The following is a 27,662-nucleotide window of genomic DNA, read 5'->3' on the forward strand; positions in this document are numbered from 1 at the left end:
AAGAACACAGTGGCCTCCATCATTCTTAAATGGAAGAAGTTTGGAACAACCAAGACTCTTCCTAGAGCTGGTTGCCTGGCCAAACTGAGCAATCGGGGGAGAAGAGTCTTGCTCAGGGAGGTGACCAAGAACCCGATGGTCACTCTGACAGAGCACCAGAGTTCCTCTGTGGAGATGGGAGAAACTTCCAGAAGGACAACCATCTCTGCAGCACTCCACCAATCAGGCCTTTATGGTAGAGTGGCCAGATGGAAGCCACTCCTCAGTGAAAGGCACTTGACAGCCCGCTAAGAGTTTGCCAAAAGGCACCTAAAGACTCTCAGACCATGAGAAACAAGATTCTCTGGTCTGATGAAACCAAGACTGAACTCTTTGGCCTGAATGCCAAGTGTCACTTCTGGAGGAAACATGGCAGCATCGCTACGGTGAAGGATGGTGGTGCCAGCATCATGCTGTGGGGATGTTTTTCAGCGGCAGGGACTGGGAGACTAGTCAGGATCGAGGGAAAGATGAACAGAGCAAAGTACAGAGAGATCATTGATGAAAACCTGCTCCAGAGCACTCAGGACCTCAAACTGGGGTGAAGGTTTACCTTCCAAAAGGATAACGACCCTAAGTACACAACCAGGACAACGCAGGAGTGGCTTCGGGACAAGTCTCTGAATGTCCTTGAGTGGCCCAGCCAGAGCCCGGACTTGAACCCGATCTAACTTCTCTGGAGAGACCTGAAAATAGCTGTGCAGTGACGCTCCTCATCCAACCTGACAGAGCTTGAGAGGATCTGCAGAGAAGAATGGGAGAAACTCCCCAAATACAGGTGTGCCAAGCTTTTAGCATCATACCCAAGAAGACTCGAGGCTGTAATCGCTGCTAAAGGTGCTTCAACAAAGTACTGAGTAAAGGGTCTGAATACTTATGTTAATATGATATTTCCGTTTTTGCTTTGTCATTATGGGGTATTGTGTGTAGATTGATGAGGGATTATTTTTTTAAATTCAATTTTAGAATAAGGCTGTAACTTAACAAAATGTGGGAAATGTGAAGGGGTCTGAATACTTTCCGAATGCGCTGTTGTATCAATAACATAGGGCAAAAGCAGCCAAGAGAACCAAGCCAATTTTCTCTGACCTAAAGCTAACACTGCTATCAAACAAGAAACTGAACTTGAAATACTCAAACATTTTTTTTATTGGTAACTTCTGCATACAGGCGTTGCAAATAAAGAAATGCATTTGCTCAAACACAAAATATATTGGAATAACACTTAATAAAAACGTATATTACGTTTATTGTACATAAACTATTTGTATTTGCTTCAACATTCTCATATTGTCATTTAAATTAAAAAGTTGATTTCACGTACAAAAAGGAACAAATATATTTATTAACTTTTTCTTTCTTCTCCATGTGTTCATTCAGTTGTCTCTTACAGTTATTCTTGATACCTTCAGTTGTCCTCTCCTTTTCTGTTGTCCTTGATAATCATCACTAATCTGCAAAACATTTCATATACCAAAGTAAACAGATGTTCTATGTTTCAGCAATATGTTGTCTACAGGAATTGATCTTCTCAGTACATGCAATGTTTTGTGTACCTTATCAAGCATCAAACATCTTCTTTCTGCCCTCCATGCCTGACATGGCGTCCACGTTTTGACGCCAGTCGGTGACCTCCTCTTTCTGTGGGGACCAGAAATGTATCATTGACACTCAATCAGTCATTGACAAACAAACTAGCTTAAGAATAAACAACAAGTACATAATTTGGCTTAGAGATGAAGAGGTTCTTAGATTTCAACTGTCTGTGATAGTACCTAAATATAACAAGAAAAAGCAAGCAGACATCTTGACAAAGTACAGCGGACTGAGCATGCACCAGTTTTACCTTTTCCTCTGCTTTCTTGACTGTCTTGAGGTTGGACTTGAAGTCGATTGTCTCCTTGTGCTTGGAGCCCAGCAGAACACTGAGCATCATCTCAGCTGAGATCTTCACCTTCTTCAGGGTTGGCTTCTTGAACTTGCTCTGCAGCTCAATGATCTTCAGCCCCAACTCATGGCTCTGGCAGAGCACAGAGAACAGAGGACATTATAACTTTCAGCCACAGTACAGGCTCTCACATTTACTGACCATTGGCTGCGTCCCAAATGGCACCCTATTCACTTGATAGTGCACAAATGTTGACCAGGGCCCATAGGGCTTTGGTCCAAAGTAGTGCACTGTATAGGGAATAGAGTGCCATTTGAGACAGACGCTTAGTCCTCCCAGTTGTACTGCAACTAGTATGTACTGTGGCTGACGTTCACTCTTAGTTCATGTTGTGAACTCATAGCCACTGGGAGGCAGTGTTTTGTATTATCAAAGACAGTACAGTATGAAGATAGAAATAGAAATCCCCGATCACGCTTGTAGGTATACTGCACATCGACAAATCAAAGGCACTCCTTCGATATAAAGTTGTTTTTGACGAAAATGAAAATGTGTCAGTTTGTCACTTTCACGAGGTTGGAGTAATAACATGTTTAGCTACGCAAGACATTGGCTTGAATCTAGGTTGTGCCTTTAGATTTCGAGAACATTAACAACTGAGGAATAATATTTCACTTCTCTCATTGACTTCTCAAACCCCAAACTCTGGCCTGGTCTGCCGTGTCTGCTTCACTTGAGTACAAGTATTTGGTTTTAAATATATTTAAGTAACTGCAAAAATATACTTAAGTATCAAAAGTAAAGTAAAATTATAAATCATTTGAATTCGCTTACATTAAGTAAACCAAAAGACACAATGCTCTTGTTTTTAAAAAATCGACAGATTGCCAGGGGCACACTCCAACACTCAGACATAATTTACAAATGAAGCATTTGTGTCAGTCTGCCAGATCAGTGGCAGTAGGGATGACTAGGGATGTTCTCTTGATACAGTTGAAGTCGGAAGTTTACATACACTTAGGTTGGAGTCATTAAAACTCATTTTTCAACTTCTCCACAAATTTCTTGTTAACAAACTATTGTTTTGGCAAGTCGGTTAGGACATCAACTTTGTGCATGACACAAGTAATTTTTCCAACAATTGTTTACAGACAGATTATTTCACTTATAATTCACTGTATCACAATTCCAGCGGGTCAGAAGTTTACATACACTAAGTTGACTGTGCCTTTAAACAGCTTGGAAAATTCCAGAAAATGATGTCATGGTTTTAGAAGCTTCTGATAGGCTAATTGACATCATTTGAGTCAATTGGAGGTGTACCTGTGGATGTATTTCAAGGCCTTCCTTCAAACTCAGTGCCTCTTTGCTTGACCTCATGGGAAAATCTAAAGAAATCAGCCAAGACCTCAGAAAATAATTGTAGACCTCCACAAGTCTGGTTCATCCTTGGGAGCAATTTCCAAACGCCTGAGGGTACCACGTTCATCTGTACAAACAATAGTATGCAAAAAAGAATGGGGGGAAATACACTTCTCCCATGGGCAAAGAAATTCAAAAGGGGTGATGATATTAATTAATAGTAATTTCCATTCGAATGTGCAAATTGTCAAAATAGATACGCAAGGTAGATGGATTATTTTAAATATGTTATTGGACCATAAACAGATATGGCTCATTAACCTTTACGGACCAAATAATGATGATCCACAATTCTTTGAAAATATATATAATAAATTATCAAGCCTGCAAGCAATTCAAGACAATATTATTATGGTGGGGGATTATAATACTGTTTTAAATAGCTCAATGGACCGTAAAGGAAATCACACCACAAACAATCACCCACATGCTCTTAAGGAAATTGTGAATGTCATGGATACATTAGAACTAGTAGATATATGGAGGCTTAAATATACTGATCTAGTGAGATATACATGGCGGAGACTGAATCAAGCTAGTCGTCTTGACTTCTTTCTTATCTCATTCTCGTTGGCACCAAAAGTAAAAAAAAGTGTTGATAGGGGACAGAATGCGGTCGGACCATCATATAATAGGCATATACATTACTCTTACTGAATTTCCACGTGGGCGAGGATATTGGAAATTTAATCAAAGCCTATTGGATGATAATTTATTTATAATTAGAACAAAGGAATTTATAACTGACTTTTTCCAACATAACATAGGAATCCCCTTATTGTATGGGACACCTTTAAATGTGCCTTTAGAGGCCATGCAATTTCATTACTCATCTCGAAAACAAAAGCAATTTAGGTCAAAAGAGTTTATACTAAGAAAGGAAATAGAAAGTCTAACAGAACAGATAGATGGCAATAAAAACTGTAACATAGAGGCTCAGAATAAATTAGAGGAAAAACTAAAAGAAATGGAGAAACTTATTCAAGAAAGATCAAGTGTAATATATTATAAAAAATAAAGCAAACTGGATGGAATATGGGGAAAAATGCACAAAATTCTTTTTTAATCTTCAACATAGGAATGCTACCAAAAATAACTTAATGAAACTGGTTACAATTGACGGAGTCACCCATAATTCACCAAATGATATTTTGAAGGAAGAAACAAAGTACTTTAAGCATATGTTTTCTTTTCAGTCGCCTCCATCTCCTCTAACTGAAGCTAATTGTAGAGATTTTTTTTCTATTGATAATGTCAAATTAACAGCCACACAGAAAGACTCATGTGAAGGTGAAATTACAGAGGAGGAACTTCTGGATGCAATTAAAGACTTTAAGTCTGGGAAAACTCCAGGGTTGGATGGCATACCAGTCGAGGTATACCAAACCTTTTTTGATATACTAAGAGGACCGTTATTAGCATGTTTTAACCACTCCTATGTAAATGGTAGATTATCTGACACTCAAGAAGAAGGTCTGATCTCATTATTACTGAAACAGGATACAAGTGGAAAATATAAAGATCCAGTCCATTTACAAAATTGGAGGCCCCTTACACTTCAGTGTTGTGATGCAAAAATCCTAGTAAAATGTATAGCGCATAGAATTAAAAAGGTATTGTCTGATATTATTCATTCTAATCAGACAGGTTTTTTACATGGAAGATACATTGGAGATAATATAAGGCAAGTATTGGAAACAATAGAACACTATGGAAAATATGGGAAACCAGGCCTGCTATTCATAGCAGACTTCGAAAAAGGCATTTGATAAAGTTCGACTGGGGTTTATATATAAATGCCTGGAGCATTTCAATTTTGGAGAATCTCTTATAAAATGGGTCAAAATCATGTATAGTAACCCTAGGTGTAAAATAGTAAATAATGGCTATTTCTCAGAAAGTTTTAAACTGTCAAGAGGAGTGAAACAAGGTTGTCCACTATCGGCATATCTATTTATTGTGGCCATCGACATGTTAGCTATTAAAATCAGATCCAATAATAATATCAGAGGATTAGAAATACAGGGCTTAAAAACAAAGGTGTCATTGTACGCTGATGATTCATGTTTTCTTTTAAATCCACAACTAGAATCCCTCCACAGCCTCATAGAGGATCTAGATACATTTTCTAACCTCTCTGGATTACAACCAAATTATGACAAATGTACTATATTACGTATTGGATCACTAAAAAATAAAATTTTTACATTACCATGTAGTTTACCAATAAAATGGTCTGATGGTGATGTGGATATACTCGGAATACATATCCCAAAGGAAATAAATTATCTCACTTCAATAAATCTTAATAGAAAGTTAGCAAAAATAGATAAGATCTTACTACCATGGAAAGGAAAATACCTGTCAATTTGTGGAAAAATCACCCTGATTAACTCTTTAGTATTATCCCAGTTTACCTATTTGCTTATGGTCTTGCCTACGCCTAGCGAACAGTTTTTTAAATTATATGAGAAAAAAATATTCAATTTTATTTGGAACGGCAAGCCAGACAAAATTAAAAGGGCATATTTATATAATGAATATGAATTCGGAGGACAGAAATTATTAAATATTAAAGCATTAGACCTATCACTAAAAGCTTCAGTCATACAAAAGTTATACTTAAATCCGAACTGGTTCTCAAGCAAATTAGTAAGATTGTCTCACCCAATGTTCAAGAAAGGCCTTTTTCCCTTTATTCAGATTACAACAACTAATTTGCAGTTATTTGAAAAGGAAATCATCTCCCAAATATCACTATTTCTAAAACAAGCCATAGAAAGTTGGTTGCAATTTCAATTTAATCCTCCAGAAATGACAGAACAAATAATGCAACAAATATTGTGGTTAAATTCAAATATACTAATTGACAAAAAACCTTTATTTTTTGACAGAATGTTTAAAAAAGGTATAATCTTCATAAATGATATCATCGGTAGGACTGGTGGAGTTATGTCGCACATGCAGCTAACAAAAACATATGGAAATGTCTGCTCTACCCAAAATTACAACCAAATAATTGCAGCCTTACCGCAAAAGTGGAAGAGGAAAGTGGAAGGGGGAGAAAGTAAGGAACTTGTCTGTCGGCCTTGCATTAAAGAACATAATTGGTTAAGGAAAACTGTGATAAATAAAAAAGTATATCAGTTTCACTTAAGGACCAAAGAATTGACAGCCGTCCCATATAGATTGCAAAATTGTTGGGAAGAGATCTTTGACGTACCGATCCCATGGCATAGTGTTTATGAACTGACACGCAAAACGACACCGGATTCAAAAATGTGAATCTTTCAATTTAAATTATCATATAAAATTTTTGCTACCAATAGAATGTTATTTATATGGGGGATAAAATCTAACCAGCTCTGCAGATTTTGCTGTGAAGAGACAGAATCATTAGATCATTTGTTTTGGTTCTGTCCATTTGTAGCTTGTTTTTGGACACAGGTCCAGGAATGGCTAAATGATTGCAATATTTACCTGGAGCTAACCTTGCAGATAGCATTACTGGGTGATCTGAAAAGTCATAGTCAATCGATCAATAATATAATAATACTTTTAGCAAAAATGTTTATTTTTAATTCACAATCTGTAGAAGCAATGAGAATAGAAAGGTTCAGAACTTTTGTAAAACATCACAGTACGGTTGAAATATATATGGCAAATAGAAATCCTATATGGATGGTGTTAAGAGATAGATGGGAGGTATTGAATAGAGTTGAAGGATGGGGCTAATAACAAATAACAACAAATAATAACAAAGATAGCTAATAATGTAAGCATACTGTGTCCATAATAAGTATATAGGTTGTATGTTGGGAGCTTTTGGGAAAGAGCACAGTTAGAAAGATATGGCATATAGAAGCAAACCGGATGGACATCATGAAAATAATCAGAGAGGTTGAGAGTAGAAGAAGTTCAGGAGCAAAAAAATAATAATATATATATATTGTGACGTCACGAGAGGCTACACAGCTTTCAGCGGGATTGCTCAAGTAGTGCAAGGAGACAAGGTTCAAACAAAACAAGGATTTTATTATAGGTCTTGGGAAATTAACGAAAATATAACAAAATTCTGTTCTCTTGTGGCTCTTTAAGGGTTAACAGTTCAGGGATGTCTCTTCCACATCCAAAATCATAATTCTCACTCGCTCAGATAACTTTTCCCCAGCCTTACTGTAGTCCACGTTGCAGCTAGTGGCCAACCCAGCAAAAAGTCCTTCCAAATGTCTCTCACGTATTTCCACAGGTGCATATATCCAAAGGTGCGTATTTCCCAAAGGTAAGTATCTCCAAATCCGTATATTCCTCATGGAAGTGGACGTGCAGCACTCTTGTCCTCCAGAGAGCCCAGGTTGGAGACTGTGTCTCTTCCCTTCCCAAACCTTCAGCTCATCAGCCCCTCATTTGTTTCAGCTGCGTGGGAAGATTGGCCATAGAGGGGTGGAGTTCCCGACCATACCAGCAGATGGAGCCATAGCTGTCTGGGTTTGCAGCCACCTCAGGGGGATGTAACGTCCCTCCAGGACACAGCCTCTCGTGACATCACACATCCCCCTCCTCGGGACCGACGTCCTCGTCGGGTAAAGGCAGCGAAGAAGGCATCACGCCGGGAGAGGGCGTCCGCATTGCCGTGGTGCTTGCCAGACTGCTCTCTCTTCAACTCCTCCAACTCTAGGACCAGGGACTCAGCCTCCTGTTGTCTCTCCTTGAGTTTCTTACTGAACGCATCAGCCTTGGTTTTAGCAGAGTTTAGCTTCTGTTGAGCAGCTTTCAGTTCCTTCTCTCTCTCTGCCTCCGCATTCTTCATCTTGTTCTCCAACACCTTGTACTTCTCCTCTGCCTTCTTCTGGACCTCCTTACTACTGCGCAGGGTCTCCTCACACTCCCTCGATGGTCCTGCGCAGCCTCTCCCAGCTCCTCCTGTTGCTTAGGGAAGGAGCTCTGTTGGAGTTTAGCCTGGAGGATATCTAACTCTTCTGTCTTCATGTCTAACTGTTGCTTTAACAAACGATACCTCTCAGCGGTCCCCTTCAGACCAGACAGTTATTTGTCCAGATTCTGTAGCTCCGTCTCTGTGTCGGTCTGGGCACCTGCCATCCCTATCAGAGCCCGGGCGGGAGTGAGTAACTCGGAGGATTGCACCGGAGCCTTCCCAGGATGAGTCTTGCCTCTCCGTTTCCGAGGTACTCGGGTTATCCTCTCCTGAGACTCTCTCCAGAGTGGGTAAAAGGCTGGGCAGTCTCGTCCAATTAGGACAGGGACGGGGAGGGAATCAACCACCCCCGCCGTCGTGTGTATGGTTCCCCGTGTGCTGGTCATTGTAAGTTCAGTAATGGGGTATTCTCTGGTGTCCCCATGGACACAGGAAACTGGGAGGACTTTCCCCGGGGTCAGACACGTTGGGCCCACCAAATCCTTACGCACCAGGGTGGCCCGGCTACCAGAATCCAGTAAGGCCTCCACATCATGGTGATTCACAGTTACCGGGCAGGTGGGGGGGTCGATCTGGGCCGCCATCTACGACTCCCAAGAGCGAGGCAAAACGGTGTGTGGGTGCTGAGCTGGAGGACTCCGCAGTGGGCATAGATTCATCGGCTGGTTTCCCACACTGCCAGGAGATATGTCCCATCTCCCCACACCGGTAACACTGTCGAAGTTTCCCCCTCCTGGTGTACTCTTCTTGGACCCGCCTGGTTTCTGGCTCCCCCTGGAGCCGGGATAAGTCCTGACGTGGCTGGGTTCGAGACCTTGGGGTCCTTTGGACGGGTTCTTCCCATTTGTGGTGGGGCCACACTCCTGGGGTCTTTTCGGGAAGCATTCAGCATCTCCGCTGTGGCCTGGTACTTTTCCACAGCTTCCACGGTCAGATCAGCCGTGGTCAAGGCCTGTTGACTGATGAACCGTTTTGCCTCATAAGGCAGGGCGCGTGAGGTAACGATCCACCACAACGGCCTCCACCACCGCTGCTGCTGTATTCCTCTGCGGATCCAGCCATTTCCCTTGCGATTCGGACAAGTTCATGCATCTGCGCCCGAGGAGGTTGGTCTGGTTGGAAGGTCCAGCTGTGAAAGCGCTGGGCCATACCAAACTTTGTGAGTCCATATCTGCTGAGGATCTCAGACTTCAGGGCATCATAGTCAGTAACCTGGTCAGGGCCCAGGTCCCGGACAGCATTCAGCGATTCCCCGGTTAGAAAGGGGGCTAACAGACCAACCCACTGTTGCTTGGGCCAGGCTTCCCTAGTGGCCGTGGCCTCAAATGCATGCAGGTATGCCTCAATGTCATCGGTAGCTCCCATCTTAGATATAAAGTCACTTGCCTTTATTGGGCGGGTATTTTGGACCACCCTCTGTCTCTGCAACTGCAATTCCTCTGCCTTCAGAAGGTTGGCTTTCTTTTGCTCCTCCAAGAGAGCCATGTTTGCTTGCATCTGGGCTTGCTGGCCAGCAACAAGGGGCTTTCAATATGTCCTCCATTTCAGTCGGGGGGAGCCTACGGCCAACTTGGAAAACTGGGTGATCAAACCTTCGGTATCCTCCTCTGACATGCACTATTAATGCTTGAGCGTGCCCGTATTCTCCACCATCTGTGACGTCACGAGAGGCTACACAGCTTTCAGCGGGATTGCTCAAGTAGTGCAAGGAGACAAGGTTCAAACAAAACAAGGATTTTATTATAGGTCTTGGGAAATTAACGAAAATATAACAAAATTCTGTTCTCTTGTGGCTCTTTAAGGGTTAACAGTTCAGGGATGTCTCTTCCACATCCAAAATCATAATTCTCACTCGCTCAGATAACTTTTCCCCAGCCTTACTGTAGTCCACGTTGCAGCTAGTGGCCAACCCAGCAAAAAGTCCTTCCAAATGTCTCTCACGTATTTCCACAGGTGCATATATCCAAAGGTGCGTATTTCCCAAAGGTAAGTATCTCCAAATCCGTATATTCCTCATGGAAGTGGACGTGCAGCACTCTTGTCCTCCAGAGAGCCCAGGTTGGAGACTGTGTCTCTTCCCTTCCCAAACCTTCAGCTCATCAGCCCCTCATTTGTTTCAGCTGCGTGGGAAGATTGGCCATAGAGGGGGTGGAGTTCCCGACCATACCAGCAGATGGAGCCATAGCTGTCTGGGTTTGCAGCCACCTCAGGGGGATGTAACGTCCCTCCAGGACACAGCCTCTCGTGACATCACAATATATATATAAAATTAACTGTGTCCATAAGGTGTAGATAGTAAGTATAGACCGGAAGTAGAGGCCTGGGCATTGTTGTTCACTAATTTACTCTAAGTAGGGAAAGGATGGCAGGGTTGAAAAGTAATAAAGGGGAGTATATATATAAAAAACATGGGGGATTGGAAGTGATGCAGACAATTACATTGATAGAAGTTACAATCTATCTGCAATATTAAGCTGATCCATCCCCCCAAAAAAGGAAAATAAAAATAAAATAATAATTTTTTTTTAAAGATGAAAAAAACAAAAACAAAAAAAATGGTATGCTAGTATAAACACCATGGGACCACGCTGCCGTCATACCGCTCAGGAAGGAGACGCGTTCTGTCTCCTAGAGATGAATGTACTTTGGTGCGAAAAGTGCAAATCAATCCCAGAACAACAGCAAAGGACCTTGTTAAGATGCTGGAGGAAACAGGTACAAAATTATCTATATCCACAGTAAAACGAGTCCTATGTCGATACATAACCTGAAAGGCTGCTCAGCAAGGAAGAAGCCACTTCTCCAAAACCGCCATAAAAAAGCCAGACTACGGTTTGCAACTGCACATGGGGACAAAGATCGTACTTTTTGGAGAAATGTCCTCTGGTCTGATGAAACAAAAATAGAACTGTTTGGCCATAATGACCATCATTATGTTTGGAGGAAAAAGGGGAAGGCTTGCAAGCCGAAGAACACCATCCCAACCGTGAAGCACGGGGGTGGCAGCATCATGCTGTGGGGGTGTTTTGCTGCAGGAGGGACTGGTGCACTTCACAAAATAGATGGCATCATGAGGAAGGAAAATTATGTGAATATATTGAAGCAACATCTCAAGACTTCAGTCAGGAAGTTAAAGCTTGGTCGCAAATGGGTCTTCCAAATGGACAATGGCCCCAAGCATCAGGAATGTAATGAAGTAAAAATATAAGTTGTCAAAAATATAAATAGTAAAGTAACGTACAGATACCACCCAAAAAACGAATTAAGTAGTACTTAAAATTATTTTTATTTAATACTTTACACCCCTGATCTTTTGTCATTTCCCTCTGCAATTATTAGTTTTCTACAAATGTATTTTTGAGTATCCTACCTCCTTGTCATTTTTCATAACTTTGAGTGCCACGTCGTATCGCTCCTCATCTACCACGTCGATCTTATGGTACAGATCTTTGCACAAATCCTGCCAAGAGAACAAAAGACAGCTAATTTATCTTTTTTTTTTTTTACACTTTCTGTAAAGAATTTAAACTGTGTCGTGTATTATAATGCATTATGCACACCTCACATGGCTAGATAAATGCACTCAGTATTGTTTGCAATATCAATGTGAGTATCAGCCTGTATACCTAAGTCTATATCCAGGTCTGTCTTGAAAAATAGATTTTTATCTCAACGAGACCAACCTGGTTAAACAAAGTACATATATTTTAATCCCTTATTTTACTGAGAAAACATTCTCATCTACAGCAACAACCTGGGGAGTAGTTACAGGGGACAGGAATGAGCCAATTGAAAGCTGGGGATAATTAGGTGGCCAGATTGGGAATTTAGCCATGACACCGGAGTTAACACCCCTTCTCTTACAATAAGTGCCTTGGGATCTTCAGTGACCACCGAGAATCAGGACACCTGTTTTAACATCCCATCTGAAAGACAGCACCCTACATAGGGCAGATATGTTTTTAAGACCAGAGGAAAGAGTGCCTCCTACTGGCCCTCCAACACCACTTGCAGCAGTATCTGGTCTCCCATCCAGGACTAACCCTGCTTAGCTTCAAGAGGAAAGCCAGTAGTGGGATGCAGGGTGGTATGCTGCTGGCAGGCTTAATCTTAAATAAATAATACCATGAGCTCATCAACAGACAAGCCAGAAAGTTTGAGAGGAGGGACTCTCTCTGCCAGAGCTTCTTCTCTTTCTCTCTTCTTCTCCTCTGTCTCAACCTCTAGCATCTGGCCAGCTACAGTCAGCAATCTGATCTGTAAGAAGGAAACATAAAGCTACAGTCAGCAATCTGATCTGTAAGAAGGAAACATAAAGCTACAGTCAGCAATCTGATCTGTAAGAAGGAAACATAAAGCTACAGTCAGCAATCTGATCTGTAAGAAGGAAACATAAAGCTACAGTCAGCAATCTGATCTGTAAGAAGGAAACATAAAGCTACAGTCATCAATCTGATCTATAAGGAGGAAACATAAAGCTACAGTCAGCAATCTGATCTACAGGAAGGAAATAAAGCTACAGTCAGCAATCTGATCTACAGGAAGGAAACATAAAGCTACAGTCAGCAATCTGATCTATAGGAAGGAAACATAAAGCTACAGTCAGCAATATGATCTACAGGAAGGAAACATAAAGCTACAGTCAGCAATCTGATCTATAGGAAGGAAACATAAAGCTACCACATGAGGTTGGTGGCACCTTAATTGGAGAGAACGGGCTCGTGGTAATGGCTGGACCGGAATGAGTGGAATTGTATCAAACACATGGTTTCTATGTGTTTGATTCCATTCAATTCGCTCATTCCAGTCATTATTATGATCTGTCCTCCACTCAGCAGTTTCCACTGAAAACTGCAGTGATCAATCTGATCTATAGGAAGTATAAAGCTACAGTCAGCAATCTGATCTATAGGAAGCATAAAGCTACAGTCAGCAATCTGATCTATACGAGCACAAACATCCAAAGGAATGTAAACATAGGTTCAAAAGATCACAAGAGGTCGGGGTTCATGACCTACACATGAGCTACACATTATGACATGCATTCTGTTTATATCAGTGGAGGCTGCTGAGGGGAGGACGGCTCATAATAATGGCTGGAATGGAGTCAGTGGAATGGTATCAAACACATCAAAGACGTGGTTTCCATGTGGTTGATGCCATTCCATTGACTCCATTCCAGCCATTATTATGAGCCTTCCTCCCCTCAGCAACCTCCACTGGTTTATATACTGTTCATATCTCAAGTGTAAGACTACATCTTTGTTTCTTGTGTTGACCATGGACGTCAACGCTCACCTTCAACCCCAATCGTCGGGCTGAGGAGATCTTGGACTTTTCTTTTGGTTTCGGTCTGTGTCAGCGTTAAATGACAGAGGGGGAGAAATAGAGAACATAGAAATGTGCTATTCTGTCATATGATGTGGTTAATCTTTCAAATGCACACGTAAACATGAATACTTACGCATCCGCCATGTTTGCCTTCTTGTCTTAGCCCTGAAATTTGGATAGAGAAAAAGTTAGCATTTTCGCCCCCCACACAAAAAATTATCAAAAATATATATATTTTGGAATAATCGTAATTATCAACAACAACCAAATGTATTAAGTTGAAAAATGTAGTGTATCTTTCACTTATTGAGCTGTTGCCAATGCTGAAGATGGGGATTGATGACTGGTTAAATCCTTGTTTGGGTCAGTTATGTCACTCACTCAGTGCATGTGTTGTCTCATTTAAGCTCTTTTAGATCATTTAATGTGCACTGCTGGTTAAGCCTGTGTCCAAGTCCAATAGAGGCCTCTGTCCATACTTGATTTTATTGTAAAGCATTTGAATTGTGTACAGTATGTAAGACAGAAGAGGGCTCTTGTTATTTGAAGCTCACAGGATGTGATTACAAAGGTCACCATTAAATTGTAAAGAAAACATGGGAAATGAATACAGCTGCTCTTTCCATGACATGACCAGGTGAATCCAGGTGAAAGCTATGATCCCTTATTGATCACTTGTTAAATCCACTCCAATCCGTGTAAATGAAGGGGAGGAGTCAAGTTAAAGAAGGATTTTTAAGCCTTGAGACAATTGAGACATGGTGTATGTGTGCCATTCAGAGGGTGAATGGGCAAGACAAAGTGCCTTTGAAAGGGGTATGGTAGTAGGTGCCAGGCGCAGCGGTTTGTGTCAAGAACTGCAATGCTGCTGGGTTTTTCACACTCAACAGTATCCCATGTGTATCAAGAATGGTCCACCACCCAAAGGACATCCAGCCAACTAGACAACTGTGGAAAGCATTGACGCTTGGCATTCAGGCCAAAGAGTTCAATCTTGGTTTCATCAGACCAGAGAATCTTTGTTGTTTCATGGTCTGAGAGTACTTTAGGTGCCTTTTGGCAAACTCCAAGTGGGCTGTCATGTGTCTTTTACTGAGGAGTGGCTTCCATCTCGCCACTCTACCATAAAGACCTGATTGGTGGAGTGCTGCAGAGATGGTTGTCATTCTGGAAGGTTCTCCCATCTCCACAGAGGAACTCTGGAGCTCTGTCAGAGTGACCATCAGGTTCTTGGTCAACCAGTGCAGTAATATTTAACAACTGATATCTAACAATTTCACAACATATACCAAATACACACAAATCTAAGTAAGGAATGGAATTAAGAATATATACATATATGGACGAGCAATGACAGAGCGGCATGGACTAAGATACAGTAGAATAGTATAGAATACAGTATATATATATATATATATATATATATATATATATGACATGAGTAATGCAAGATATGTAAACATTATTAAAGTGACTAGTGTTCCATTTCTTAAAGTGGCCAGTGAATTCTAGTCTATGTCTATAGGCAGCAGCCTCTAATGTGCTAGTGATGGCTGTTCAACAGTCTGATGGCCTTGAGAGAGAAGCAGTTTTTCAGTCTCTCGAACCCAGCTTTGATGCACCTGTACTGACCTCGCCTTCTGGATGATAGCGGGGTGAACAGGCAGTGGCTCAGGTGGTTGATGTCCTTGATTATCTTTTTGACCTTCCTTTGACATTGGGTGCTGTAGGTGTCCTGGAGGGTGGGTAGTTTGCCCCCGGTAATGCGTTGGGCAGACAGCACCACCCTCTGGAGAGCCCTGCTGTTGCGGGCGGTGCAGTTGCCGTACCAGGCGGTGATACAGCCCGACAGGATGCTCTCAATTGTGCATCTGTAAAAGTTTGTTTTGTTTTAGGTGCCAAGCCAAATTTCTTCAGCCTCCTAAGGTTGAAGAGGCTCTGTTGCGCCTTCTTCACCACACTGTCTGCGTGAGTGGACCATTTCAGTTTGTCAGTGATGTGTATGCCAAGGAACTTGAAGATTTTCACCTTTTCCACTCCGGTCCCGTCGATGTGGATAGGGGGGTGCACCCTCTGCTGTTTCCTGAAGTCCACGATCATCTCCTTCATTTTGTTGACGTTGAGTGAGACATTATTTTCCTGGCACCACACTCCCAGAGCCCTCACCTCCTCCATGTAGGCTGTCGCGTTATTGTTGGTAATCAAGCCTGCTACTGTTGTGTCGTCTGCAAACTTGATGACTGAGTTGGAGGCGTGCGTGGCCATGCAGTCATGGGTGAACCTGACAGGCCACCTGGGGGCTGCCCGTCAGGACGTCCAGGACCCAGTTGCACAGGGCAGGGTTCAGACCCAGGGCCTCGAGCTCAATGATGAGCTTAGAGGGTACTATGGTGTTGAATGCTGAGCTATAGTGAATGAACAGCATTCTTACATAGGTATTCCTCTTGTCTAGATGGGATAGGGCAGTGTGCAGTGTGATGGCGATTGCATTGTCTGTGGATCTTTTGGGGTGGTAAGCAAATTGAAGTGGGTCTAGGGTGACAGGTAAGGTAGAGGTGATATGATCCTTGACTAGTCTCTCAAGCACTTCATGATGACAGAGGTGAGTGCTACGGGGCGATAGTCATTTCGTTCAGTTACCTTTGCTTTCTTGGATACAGGAACAGTGGTGGCCATCTTGAAGCATGACTGGGATAGGGAGAGATTGAATATGTCCATAAACACACTAGCCAGCTGGTCTGCGCATGCTCTGAGGAAGCGGCTAGGAATGCCGTCTGGGCCGGCACCTTGCGAGGGTTAACACTCTTAAATGTCTTACTCACGTCGGACACGGAGAAGGAGAGGCCACAGTCCTTGATAGTGGGCCGCGTTGGTGGCACTGTGTTATCCTCAAAGCGGGCGAAGAAGGTGTTTAGCTTGTCCGGAAGGAAGACATCGGTGTCGGCGACGTGGCTGGTTTTCCTTTTGTAGTCCGTGATTGTCTGTAGACCCTGCCACATACGTCTCGTGTCTGAGCCGTTGAATTGCGACTCCACTTTGTCTCTATACTGACGTTTTGCCTGTTGGATTGCCTTGTGGAGTGAATAGCTACACTGTTCATATTCTGCCATATTCCCAGTCACCTTGCCATGGTTAAATGCGATCGTCCGCGCTTTCAGTTTTGCGTGAATGCTACCATCTATCCACGATTTCTGGTTGGGGTAGGTTTTAATAGTCACAGTGGGCACAACATCTCCTATACACTTCCTGATAAACTCAGTCACCGTTTCAGTGTATTCGTCTAAATTATTTTCGCAAGCTACCCGGAACAAATCCCAGTCCGCATGATCAAAACAATCTTGAAGCATGGATTCCGATAGGTCAGACCAGCATTGACTAGTCCTTAGCACGGGTACTTCCTTTTTGAGTTTCTGCCTATTGGAATGGAGTCGTGGTCAGATTTGCCGAAAGGAGGGCGGGGCCTTGTAAGCATCCCAGAAGTTTGAATAGCAATGGTCTAGTGTTTTAGCAGCGAGAGTACAACAGACGATTGAACTTCGGCAGCTTAGTCCTCAAATTAGCTTTGTTAAAATCCCCAACTACAATTAATGCAGCCTCAGGATATGTGGTTTCCAGTTTGCATAAAGTCCAGTAAAGTTCTTTGAGGGCCGTCGTGGTATCGGCTTGAGGGGGATATAAACTGCCGTGGCTATAACCGAGAAATTATCTTGGGAGATAATACGGTCGGCAATTGATTGTGAGGTATTCTAGGTCGGGTGAACAAAATAACTTGAGCTCCTGTATGTTACTACAATGACACCATAAGTCGTTAATCATGAAACACACACCTCCGTCCTTCTGCTTCCCGGAGAGATATTTATTTCTGTCCGATGAACTGAGAACCCATCTGGCTGGATCGATTTCGACAGAATATCCCGAGAGAGCCATGTGTCTGTGAAACAAAGTATGTTACACGCCCTGAAGTCTCTCTGGAAAGAAACCCTTGCCCTGAGCTTTTCAACTTTGTTATCCAAAGACTGAACATTAGCGAGTAATATACTCGGAAGCGGTGGGTGGTGTGCACTCCTCCTAAGTCGAACCAGCAGGGGGCTCCGAGTGCCTCTCCTCCGCCGGCAATGTTTTGGGTCGGCCTCTGGAATCAGTTAAATTGCCCTGGGGAGAGCGAACAAAGGATCTGCTTCGGGAAAGTCGTATTCCTGGTCGTAATGCTGGTAGTTCTGGTGAGTTACCGCCTCTCTGATATCCAATAGTTTTCCCCGGCTGTATGTAATGATACAAAACATTTTCTGAGCTAATAATGTTTTAAAAAATCATACATAAAAAAACTAAATACCGCAAAGTTTCCTAAGAGCTAGTCACAATCTTCTTCCCTTTAAGAATGATGGAGGCCACTGTGTTTTTGGGGATTCAATGCTGCAGAAATGTTTTAGTACCCTTCCCCAGATCTGTACCTTAACACAATCCTGTCTCGGAGCTCTACAGACAATTCCTTCGACCTCATGGCTTGGTTTTTGCTCTGACATGCACTGTGGGAAGTTATATAGATAGGTATGTGCCTTTCCAAATCCTGTCCAATCAATTGAATTTATCACAGGTGGACTCCAATCAAGTTGTAGAAACATCTCAAGGATGATCAATAGAAACAGGATGCACCTGAGCTCAATTTCGAGTCTGTGTGAAGGGTGTGAATACTTATGTAAATAAGGTATATCCAATTTAAATTTTTTATACATTTGCAAACATTTCTAAAAACCTGTTTTCGTTTTGTTATTATGGGGTATTGTGTGTAGATTGAACAGGATTTTGTATATTTTTATCCATTTTAGAATAAGGCTGTAACGTAACAAAATGTGAAAAAAGTCAAGGGGTCTGAATACTTTCCGAATGCACTGTATCACATATTAATATTTTTGGGGAAATGTGAGGGCATGCACTTTAACACTCCAAATAAAAGCCGTTTACAACACATTTACATTTTATTAACAATTTCAAAGGCAGCTCTGGTTAATTTGAGAGCAAAAAAAGGTGTGCCAAAATGTTATATTTAAATAGTTATTGTAAAATATAAACATTGTATAATTTTTGGAATATCTAAGCTTTAAAATGTGTGGTGTTACCATTTATCTCCAAAACTGACCAGAGTGTCTGCATAGGTGTCAATAAGTCTCCATAACCCACTAATTCAAGGGCATGTGAACTTATTAACACTATCTCACTGTCAGTCTTCAGCAAAATGTTAATCCAATGTGTCGTCATTTTATACCATACATTTCCATTCTGAATTCAAGCAGCCCTCCAGAAATAAATACAATTGACCTATGCTGAAAAATGACACATTCCCAAACTGTTTTCCACTGCTCTCCTCAACCAGTGACACTCCTCCTGCATTCATTTCAAACCTAAAATGTAATACATTTCATCCACACAGAAGATGAAATATTAAAAACGTACGTTTCTTAATATTAAGCCAAAGTGGTAATTGAGACATGCCCTACCTTTAAGGTGTAGAAAAGGCTGAACGAGAGAGTGAGGGACTGTAGGGTGGGAGAGTAGCTGAGAGAGGATAGGGAAAAAACCATTCAGATTTATAGTTTCTGACCCCCGTGTGAATGGCTCACTAAAATAGACTGCTCTCTGTCCGAGTCACTCTCCCACTGACACTGACTTTTACTGTTGCACATAGCATCTAAATGTTATTCAGGCAGGTAAGTGCTGTAATAAAACAACTTTTATGGACTTGGACGTTTGGGGCGGTACACTGTCGGTCTGTCTCGTGGTTCTGACTCCATCCGTTGGTGGCAAGTTGACATGTAGCATTTAGTGCTACAATCACCTCTAAACCCTTTTTCTAGAGCAGTATCATACCTACACCTTTAGAACTTTGGAGTTTTGTCATAGGGATGTCCTAAATTGGACACCGTAACACTGTCTTGTTGACCACCTTTCTCAGGTGACAGTTGCAAGTCTTACATCTAATAGATAAACATTTGATGTTTTCAATCTTACATTCATAGCAATTATTTAATTTGTCATAATATTTAGAAACAGTGGTAAAGGGCATCCTTGTCTTACACCCCTAGATAATGTAATGTAAAACAAATAACCATTATTTACGTTTGAATTCATTTTTTTTATGAAGGCCATTGAAGGCCGAAATTTTAATCTTTTAACTTTGGTTAAATAAAACAATGCATTTTTAATGGTGAGCGAGCGTCGCGCCTTTTCCTTTTCAATGATGATTAAATGTTTCTGTTGCATCTCGATTCACGTCACTTATTTTCGTTATTTATGTTTGTACATTAATGTATTCAACAATATTTGGCACATTCCTAAAGGTCAGAGGCATCTGTTTGAATTTGGCCCTATACCCCCAAATTAATCAATCTCAGGGCATAATATCACTGGACAATACCAAGAAAACACTTGGGGTTGATTCTCTGCATCTTTTAATTATATTCTGTCAAAATCAAAGTAATTTGATAGCATTGTTAAGGATCCCCATATATAGCTATCTGATGTCAATTAGAACTGTCTTTCTATATATCTAACATAGGTACCACATCACATTTAGGTGTCTGTATGAACTAATTAGCCAACACATCGGACCGCCACCTGTGACCTGAAAACAAAGCAATATAAATCTTAGTGGCTCTTTATTTAGTGTAGTAGAATAATAGGAATGAACAGGTGTTGGTGTTAAGTGGCAGATCTTGATGTGGTGTAACCTGATTCAGTCCGAGTTCATTCTTTGTGTGAATCCTGTAAGAGACATCAATGGTACAAAGAAATGGATCACTTTGACATATAAAGTATTTATCAGAGCCATGTCTTTGTGGAACAGCCTAATAAAAATGAGTACACTGTCATTATAGAAGAGGTCATGATATGTACCATAGTATTGGATCACTTGGAAATGACCACTCTGAATTTCTTTTCTTGGAAGAATATAAAACATCAGTGGTTCAGTACTGTTTTTGGTAGATTATCTTAAGATGTCACGTTAGTGTGACCCGTGGTGTTACCTGGTCAGGTCACATGGTCAGGATAGACTCCTGCCCCCACACAACCCTTAACTCCTGGTACACAACACCATGTGTCTATTGTCAATCACAATATCCTCAATAAAAGTCTTAGACAAAGTCTCTTTATTACTGAACCAGTCTCTTCAGAGTACGATAGTAACCCTGACCCTCTGACCCTCATTATGTTTGGAAAGGTCAGAGATCCTAATATGTGTCTTACGTCTTCTTTGATTTACAGACGTTGTTAAACGTTATGGCTAACTCTGTTTGTTCTCGTGTGGGAGTGAGGAGACCTTGAAGTATAAAGAGAGCAGCTAGCTGATCACTGAGGTACTGTGCACAGTAGTAAGTAGTAAAATACTTGATAATACCCAGTGAAAGCAAACTAAGTAAGTAGGTAAATAAGTAAGTGCGAAAGAAAGTAAGTAAGCAAGTAAGCTGGTAAGCAAGTAAGTTCATACATTTTTAAGAAATGGTCCAAAGACTCATATTTTTGTTTTTGTTCAGAGGTATTTATTTTCATGGCTGACACCTGTCTTTTCTAGACATTAAAACTGAATAGAACAAAGTACACAACTCAAAGTAACTCAAAGGACATAACAGACTATACAACTCAAAGTAACTCAAAGGACATAACAGACTATACAACTCAAAGTAACTCAAAGGACATAGCAGACTATATAACTCAAAGGATATAACAGACTATACTCTTTTGTTTTCTTTCTTTGTGAAAAGGATTCATGAATAATGAAGACATTCATTGTATGATCCAAGTGTTCCTACCTCAACATTAGTGACACTATCAAATCTAAACATGAAAAATATACACCAAATTATGGAAATAAATTATAAGTACCATTTAGATATACTACACCTGATGGCTTTATTGCGTTCCTATAATAACACGATAGTTTGTGTACAATTTAATTGAGTATTTCCCCCTCATCATCTGTCATGTTAAGGCTAAAGTGCTCATTGGGAATCTGCAAGGAAATAATCAATACCTTTCCAACCACACTACCGTTCAAAAGTTTGGGGTCACATAGACATTTCCTTGATTTCGAAAGAAAAACAATTTTTTTGTTGATTAAAATAACATCAAATTGATCAGAAATACAGTGTAGACATTGTTAATGTTGTAAATGGCTATTGTAGCTGGAAACGGCTGATTTTTAATGGAATATCTACATAGGCGTACAGAGGCCCATTATCAGCAACCATCAGTCCTGTGTTCCGATGGCACGTTGTGTTTGCTAATCCAAGTTGATCATTTTAAAAGGCTAATTGATCATTAGAAAACCCTTTTGCAATTATGTTAGCACAGCTGAAAACTGTTGTGCTGATTAAAGAAGCAATAAAACTGGCCTTCTTGAGACTAGTTGAGTACCTGGAGCATCAGCAATTGTGGGTTCGATTACAGGCTCAAAATGGCCAGAAACAAATAACTTTCTTCTGAAACTCGTCAGTCTATTCTTGTTCTGAGAAATGAAGGTTATTCCATGCGAGAAATTGCCAAGAAACTGAAGATCTCGTACAACGCTGCGTACTACTTCCTTCACAGAATAGCGCAAACTGGCTCTAACCAGAATAGAAAGAGGAGTGGGAGGCCCCGATGCACAACTGAGCAATAGGACAAATACATTAGAGTTTGTAGTTTGAGAAACAGGCGCCTTACAGGTCCTCAACTGGCAGCTTTAAATAGTACCCGCAAAACACCAGTCTCAACGTCAACAGTGAAGAGGCGACTCCGGGATGCTGACCTTCTAGGCAGAGTTGCAAAGAAAAAGCCATATCTCAAACTGGCCAATAAAAAGAAAAGATTAAGATGGGCAGTCTGAGATATGGCTTTTTCTTTGCAACTATGCCTAGAAGGCTTGTTTCTCTCAGATTGAATGCTGATATTTTTACAATTCCAAATATATTCCAGTTAGTTCCATGATTGAGTGACTCAATCAACCCCTGTGGCCTTCAACTCCTGATCTCCATGACCCCTGGGCAATGTTTATGTAGTTCAACAAGTAATTTAACTACATTTTTCAGTAGCTTGGTGGTAGTTTAACTCAATTCAAATCTAGGTAGTGTTTTTAGTAGTTCATAATTTTTTTGCCATGTAGCGGTGTAGCTAACTAATGGAATTATACTACTTCTTTTGCTAAAATAAAATATGGGTGAAGTAGGCAAGAATTTCCTTTGTTTTTCAGTATCAGACCTGCCTAACAGATATTCTGTTAACATCTGACTCCAGAGTGAGCTGTTCTTGCAATTTGTAATCTATGAAATTTCAGATTTAGATATGATAATATATTATGAAATAGTTTGGATGTAGTGAACTACTTTTCAAAGTAACTTTAGTTACATTAAGTAAATGATATTTTGCTTTAGGGTCGCTTAAAACTTATTCCAGTGTGAAGTAATTTTTTATTTTAACTAGGCAAGTCAGTTAAGAACAAATTCTTATTTACAATGACGGCCTACACCGGCCAAATCCGGACGACGCTGGGCCAATTGTGCGCCGCCCTATGGGACTACTCACGGCCGGTTGTGACAGAGCCTGGAATCGAACCAGGGTGTCTGTAGTGACACCTTAAGCACTGAGATGCAGTGCCTTAGGCTGCTGCGCCACTTGGTAGCTTGGTAAACTATATTTTCAGAGTAGCTTCCCCAACACTGCCCCTGGGACATACCTGTAGGTCAACCAGAGCCAAACCAAAGAACTTGAGAGGGGGGACTCTCTCACTCAGAGTATTCTCTCTCTCCAGCCTCTCCTCTTCCTTCTCTGCCACCACCATCACCCCTGTCTTCTTCAGCAGTTTGGTCTGAAATAACAAGAGGAATATTATTAAGAAGAAGAAGAAGAATATTATAATACATCATTTATGCCATAAGTATCTTCTATCAAATAAAGACATTATTACAAATGTAAGCTAAATGATGTATTAGGCCTCCTGAGATCTATTTAACTGTATTGTTATCCTTGTGAAAATGTGATAATACAGGAGTACATAATAATTGTTTTTTATTTTTATTTATTTCACCTTTATTTAACCAGGTAAGCCAGTTGAGAACAGGTTCTCATTTACAACTGCGACCTGGCCAAGATAAAGCATAGTAGTGCAATAAAACAACAACACAGAGTTACATATGGGGTAAAAAACATAAAGTCAGAAATACAACAGAAAATATATATACAGTGTGTGCAAATGTAGCAAGTTATGGAGGTAAGGCAATAAATAGGCTATAGTGCAGAATAATTACAATAGTATTAACACTGGAATGCTAGATGTGCAAGAGATTATGTGCAAATAGAGATAATGGGGTGCAAATGAGCAAAATAAATAACAATATAGGGATGAGGTAGTTGGGTGGGCTAATTTCAGATGGGCTGTGTACAGGTGCAGTGATCGGTAAGGTGCTCTGACAACTGATGCTTAAAGTTATTGAGGGAGATAAGAGTCTCCAGCTTCAGAGATTTTTGCAATTCGTTCCAGTCATTGGCAGCAGAGAACTGGAAGGAATGGCGGCCAAAGGAGGTGTTGGCTTTGGGAATGACCAGTGAGATATACCTGCTGGAGCGCAGACTACGGGTGGGTGCTGCTATGGTGACCAATGAGCTAAGATAAGGCGGGGATTTGCCTAGCAGTGATTTATAGATGGCCTGGAGCCAGTGGGTTTGACGACGAACATGTTTCTCGTGTGTAGTGTGTGTGTCTTGTATAGCGGTGGTGATTGGGGAAAAGAATACCTTTAGAGCCAAATTGCGGGATGCGGAGATCTTCAGCTTTTTCTACATGAACATAGAACATAGAGGTTAAATTAGAATTCATAAAATTGTCCCCATATGTCATGTTTTACTATTTTTCTGGTTACTGTCTGTTTCAATTATTACTTATCTTTTTCTCTTATTCTCTTCATACTGTACAATCGTTTTGAAAACATACCTAACACAACAGGTACACAATTAATTTACACAATTTCACCATAAGCGGTTCTGTAATAAATACAATTAAAATAAAATATGTATAATTGACTTACCACCGGTCTGTGAAGGATATTTGATCATAGTAAACAATGGAGAAATGAACACTGAGTTAGTGATAAAGCCGATAAAGGTTTTAAGCAATAATGATATCCTTTAAAAGTACATAAAAATCATACTTACGCCTCAGACATGATGTTTTATCTTTTGTTTCCTGAAAGACAGCCAAACATCCACAATTTACATTATAATAAATTTTCCTGCAGGAACTTCCTTTGCACTGAAGCCAACTTATACACATATCTGAACCCGAGAATCAGATCTGTAGTCTATCCTCTGCATTGTTGGAAAATGACCCGTAAGTAAGCATTTCACTGTTAGTCTATACCTGTTGTTTAAGAAGCATGTGACAAATAAAATTTGATTTGATTTTGATTTGAAATTTAGGCCTAGTTGTCCCATAGGCCTTGATGGGGACAACATTTCACTGTGCTTACACTATGGGATAATAATTCCCTTTGTTATCAAGGGCTTTAGTTGTGTGAGAGCTCCTGTCTGGCTACATTGCTCCCATGCTTTCCTATGGCCCAGATAGAAGCCAGATAGCAGCTGTGGCCTTGGTGATGAGAGTCTAAGGCCCATGAATAGAAGGCTGGGCAGGAACAAGGTTTTGGCAGAACACTAAGGATGATCTATCCATCTGTTCATCTCTCTCTCTTTCTCTCTCTAAAGTGTGTGTTCTGCCAAAACCTTTTCCCTCTCTGATAGGAAATAGATTTAATGTGGCTCTCTTTTTAGCCTTCCTGCAACACAAAGCAGCATGTGTTTGTAATATTGCAAGGTGAAGCTTACTGTGCATGGCTGATGCAGTGACAAATGGGGTTGTCGAAATATCATTGCTTTGGATAGAAATACATACATCTGCTATTTTTCCTTATCCTAGAATGACACATGAGAATCACAGGTTCTCTACCATACACTCATAGAAAAAAAGGTGCTATCTAGAACCTTAAAGGGTTCTTCGGCTGTCACCATAGGATTACTTTTCTATTGGGACAGACTGCCGAAGAACCCTTTTGGAACCCTTTTGTCTAAGAGTGTAGCATGAATGTTTAATGGCGGAGGGTGTGTAAAAAGCTTCAGATTACATTTTGCCCTCTCTGAGGTGCCATGTTCGGGAGTCAGGAGATCAGGTTGTGTGGCCCAGAGGGGTCAGAATAAATAACAGCATTGTTATTTGACCACATTCGGACAGTTGCTCTAACTAAGAGACACACACATGCACACAACCAACAAAAGCAATGGTGTAACACAGATTCCCTGACGTAAATACGAGCAGCAGCAGTAGTATCCATGTCACGGTCCTTCACATTGATATGCAACAGTGGAGGCTCCTCAGAGGAGGAAGGGGAGGATCATCCTTAGTGAATTTCATCAAAATAGAAATAGTGAAACATTAAAAAAGTTATCATTTTTAGATAGATCTATACTAAATATATTCACGTCACCAAATAATTGGTTAAAACACACTGTTTTGCAATGATGGTCTACAGTAGCCTCAGCAGGACGCTGTAGGGTAGCACCATGGTGTAGCTGGAGAACAGCTAGCTTCTGTCCTCCTCTGGGTACATTGACTTCAATACAAAACCTAGGAGGCTCATGGTTCTCACCCCCTTCAGTAGACTTACCCAGTAATTATGACAACTTCCGGAGGACGTCCTCCAACCTATCAGAGCTCTTGCAGCATGAACTGACATGTTGTCCACTCAATCAAAAAATCTGAGAATGACTCTAGTACTGAAAGCATAAGCTACAGCTAGCTACAGCATTGCAGTGCATAAAATATGATGAGCAGTTGACACAAAGAGAGAGAATTAAGGACAAGCGAGAGAGCGAGGTAGAGAGACAGAGAGCGCTAGCTATATTTGGTTGTATTTTTTCAAACTTTCACTTTCACTTAGCTAGCGAATGCAGCTAGCTAGTTTAGGCTACACAAACACCTGGCTCAAACAGAGAGGGATGCTATGTTAGTTCGCTGGCTATGATTATCCAACACTGGAACTCTTCTAAGTCAAGGTAAGCTTTTGGTTTTATTAATTTACTACCACGGGGCCCACCAGTGTAACTGCTAAACAGATTACTGCTGACAACACTGTACTGCATGATTGTAGCGGGTTTACTAACGCGTTAGTTATAGTAGCGATGTTGACTATGATGTGACAACGATGTAGGCTGTGTGTAGCGGTTAGCGGTCATGACATGATGGTTTGGCTTGGAAAGGTTTTTCCGCCTGGTCACAGACAGCTGATGTGTTGTGCACTGAAGTCCACAAGCGAAGGGAAAAGGTGAGAGGAGGAGAGTGCATAGATAGCTGCGAGAAGGAATGATATATACAACGAGCAAAGTGATCATGCTGTTTTTATGTGGCTGCTATGAAAGTGAACTGTGTTTGTGTGTGATCAGGGGTGTATTCATTCTGCCGATTCTGTTGAAAAACATTTCTTAAACGGAAGCAAACAGAATGAAACAGGGATAAACATACCTGAATTTGTCCAATAGAAACTGTTGGACTAATGATTGCAGCCTAGATCAACTAGAGGCAGGCAAGAGTGTGCAAGGCGGTATTGAATGTGTCACTGTCTGTCACCTTGATTATTCAAAATTCTCTTGATTGTTGCACCTACGTTGTAAACGTTAATTCAAATCAAATCAAATCCAATTGTATTTACATACAAGTGTTTAGCAGATGTTATAGCGGGTGTAGCGAAATGCTTGTGCTTCTAGCTGCGACAGTGCAGTAATATCTAACAAGTCATATCTAACAATTTCACAACATATACCTAAATACATACAAAACTAGTAAGGAATGGAATTTAAGAAAATATACATATATGGACAAGCAATGACAGAGCGGCACGGAATAATTATAGAATAGAATGCAGTATATACATATGAGATGAGTAGTGCAAGATATGTAAACATTATTAAAGTGACAGTAAACATTATTAAAGTGACTAGTGTTCCATTTCTTAAAGTGGCCAGTGATTT

General features: G+C 40.9%; 1 protein-coding gene and 1 long non-coding RNA gene across 4 annotated transcripts; both read right to left on the bottom strand.

Annotated features, from left to right (window-relative positions):
• Positions 1 to 1,170: 1,170 nt before the first annotated feature.
• On the bottom strand, positions 1,171 to 23,442 carry LOC121577060 (troponin I, slow skeletal muscle). Of its 3 annotated transcripts, none has more exons than XM_041890786.1 (8): positions 23,323 to 23,442; positions 19,112 to 19,169; positions 13,750 to 13,781; positions 12,411 to 12,542; positions 11,656 to 11,745; positions 1,886 to 2,059; positions 1,596 to 1,680; positions 1,171 to 1,493 (listed from the first exon to the last, which is right to left on the bottom strand). In XM_041890786.1, exons 1-7 carry the CDS (start codon positions 23,425 to 23,427, stop codon positions 1,600 to 1,602), a joined length of 672 nt encoding a protein of 223 aa, XP_041746720.1. In that variant the 5' UTR covers positions 23,428 to 23,442; the 3' UTR covers positions 1,171 to 1,493; positions 1,596 to 1,599. The 3 variants fall into 3 exon arrangements, with proteins under 3 accessions (XP_041746720.1, XP_041746723.1, XP_041746721.1); XM_041890789.2 differs by lacking the exon at positions 23,323 to 23,442 and adding an exon at positions 13,584 to 13,638 and having other exon boundaries at positions 19,112 to 19,277; XM_041890787.1 differs by lacking the exon at positions 11,656 to 11,745.
• A 967-nt stretch (positions 23,443 to 24,409) lies between these two features.
• LOC121577062 lies at positions 24,410 to 25,071 on the bottom strand. The gene is made up of 3 exons (XR_006002558.2): positions 24,798 to 25,071; positions 24,671 to 24,677; positions 24,410 to 24,576 (listed from the first exon to the last, which is right to left on the bottom strand). It is a non-coding gene; the product is annotated as an uncharacterized LOC121577062 (long non-coding RNA).
• Positions 25,072 to 27,662: the final 2,591 nt, after the last annotated feature.

This window comes from Coregonus clupeaformis, chromosome 11, assembly GCF_020615455.1.
Source record: "Coregonus clupeaformis isolate EN_2021a chromosome 11, ASM2061545v1, whole genome shotgun sequence".
Taxonomy (NCBI): Eukaryota; Metazoa; Chordata; class Actinopteri; order Salmoniformes; family Salmonidae; genus Coregonus; species Coregonus clupeaformis.

Coding starts and splice junctions, on each gene's coding strand:
- LOC121577060 (XM_041890786.1), bottom strand. CDS start 23,427: ATGGTGGTGGCAGAGAAGGAAGAGGAGAGGCTGGAGAGAGAGAATACT. Junction 19,170..23,322: donor TGGCTCTGGTTGACCTACAG/GTATGTCCCAGG, acceptor ATCCTCTCTCAG/CTACTCTCCCACCCTACAGT. Junction 13,782..19,111: donor GCCTTTTCTACACCTTAAAG/GTAGGGCATGTC, acceptor TCCAAATTTCAG/GGCTAAGACAAGAAGGCAAA.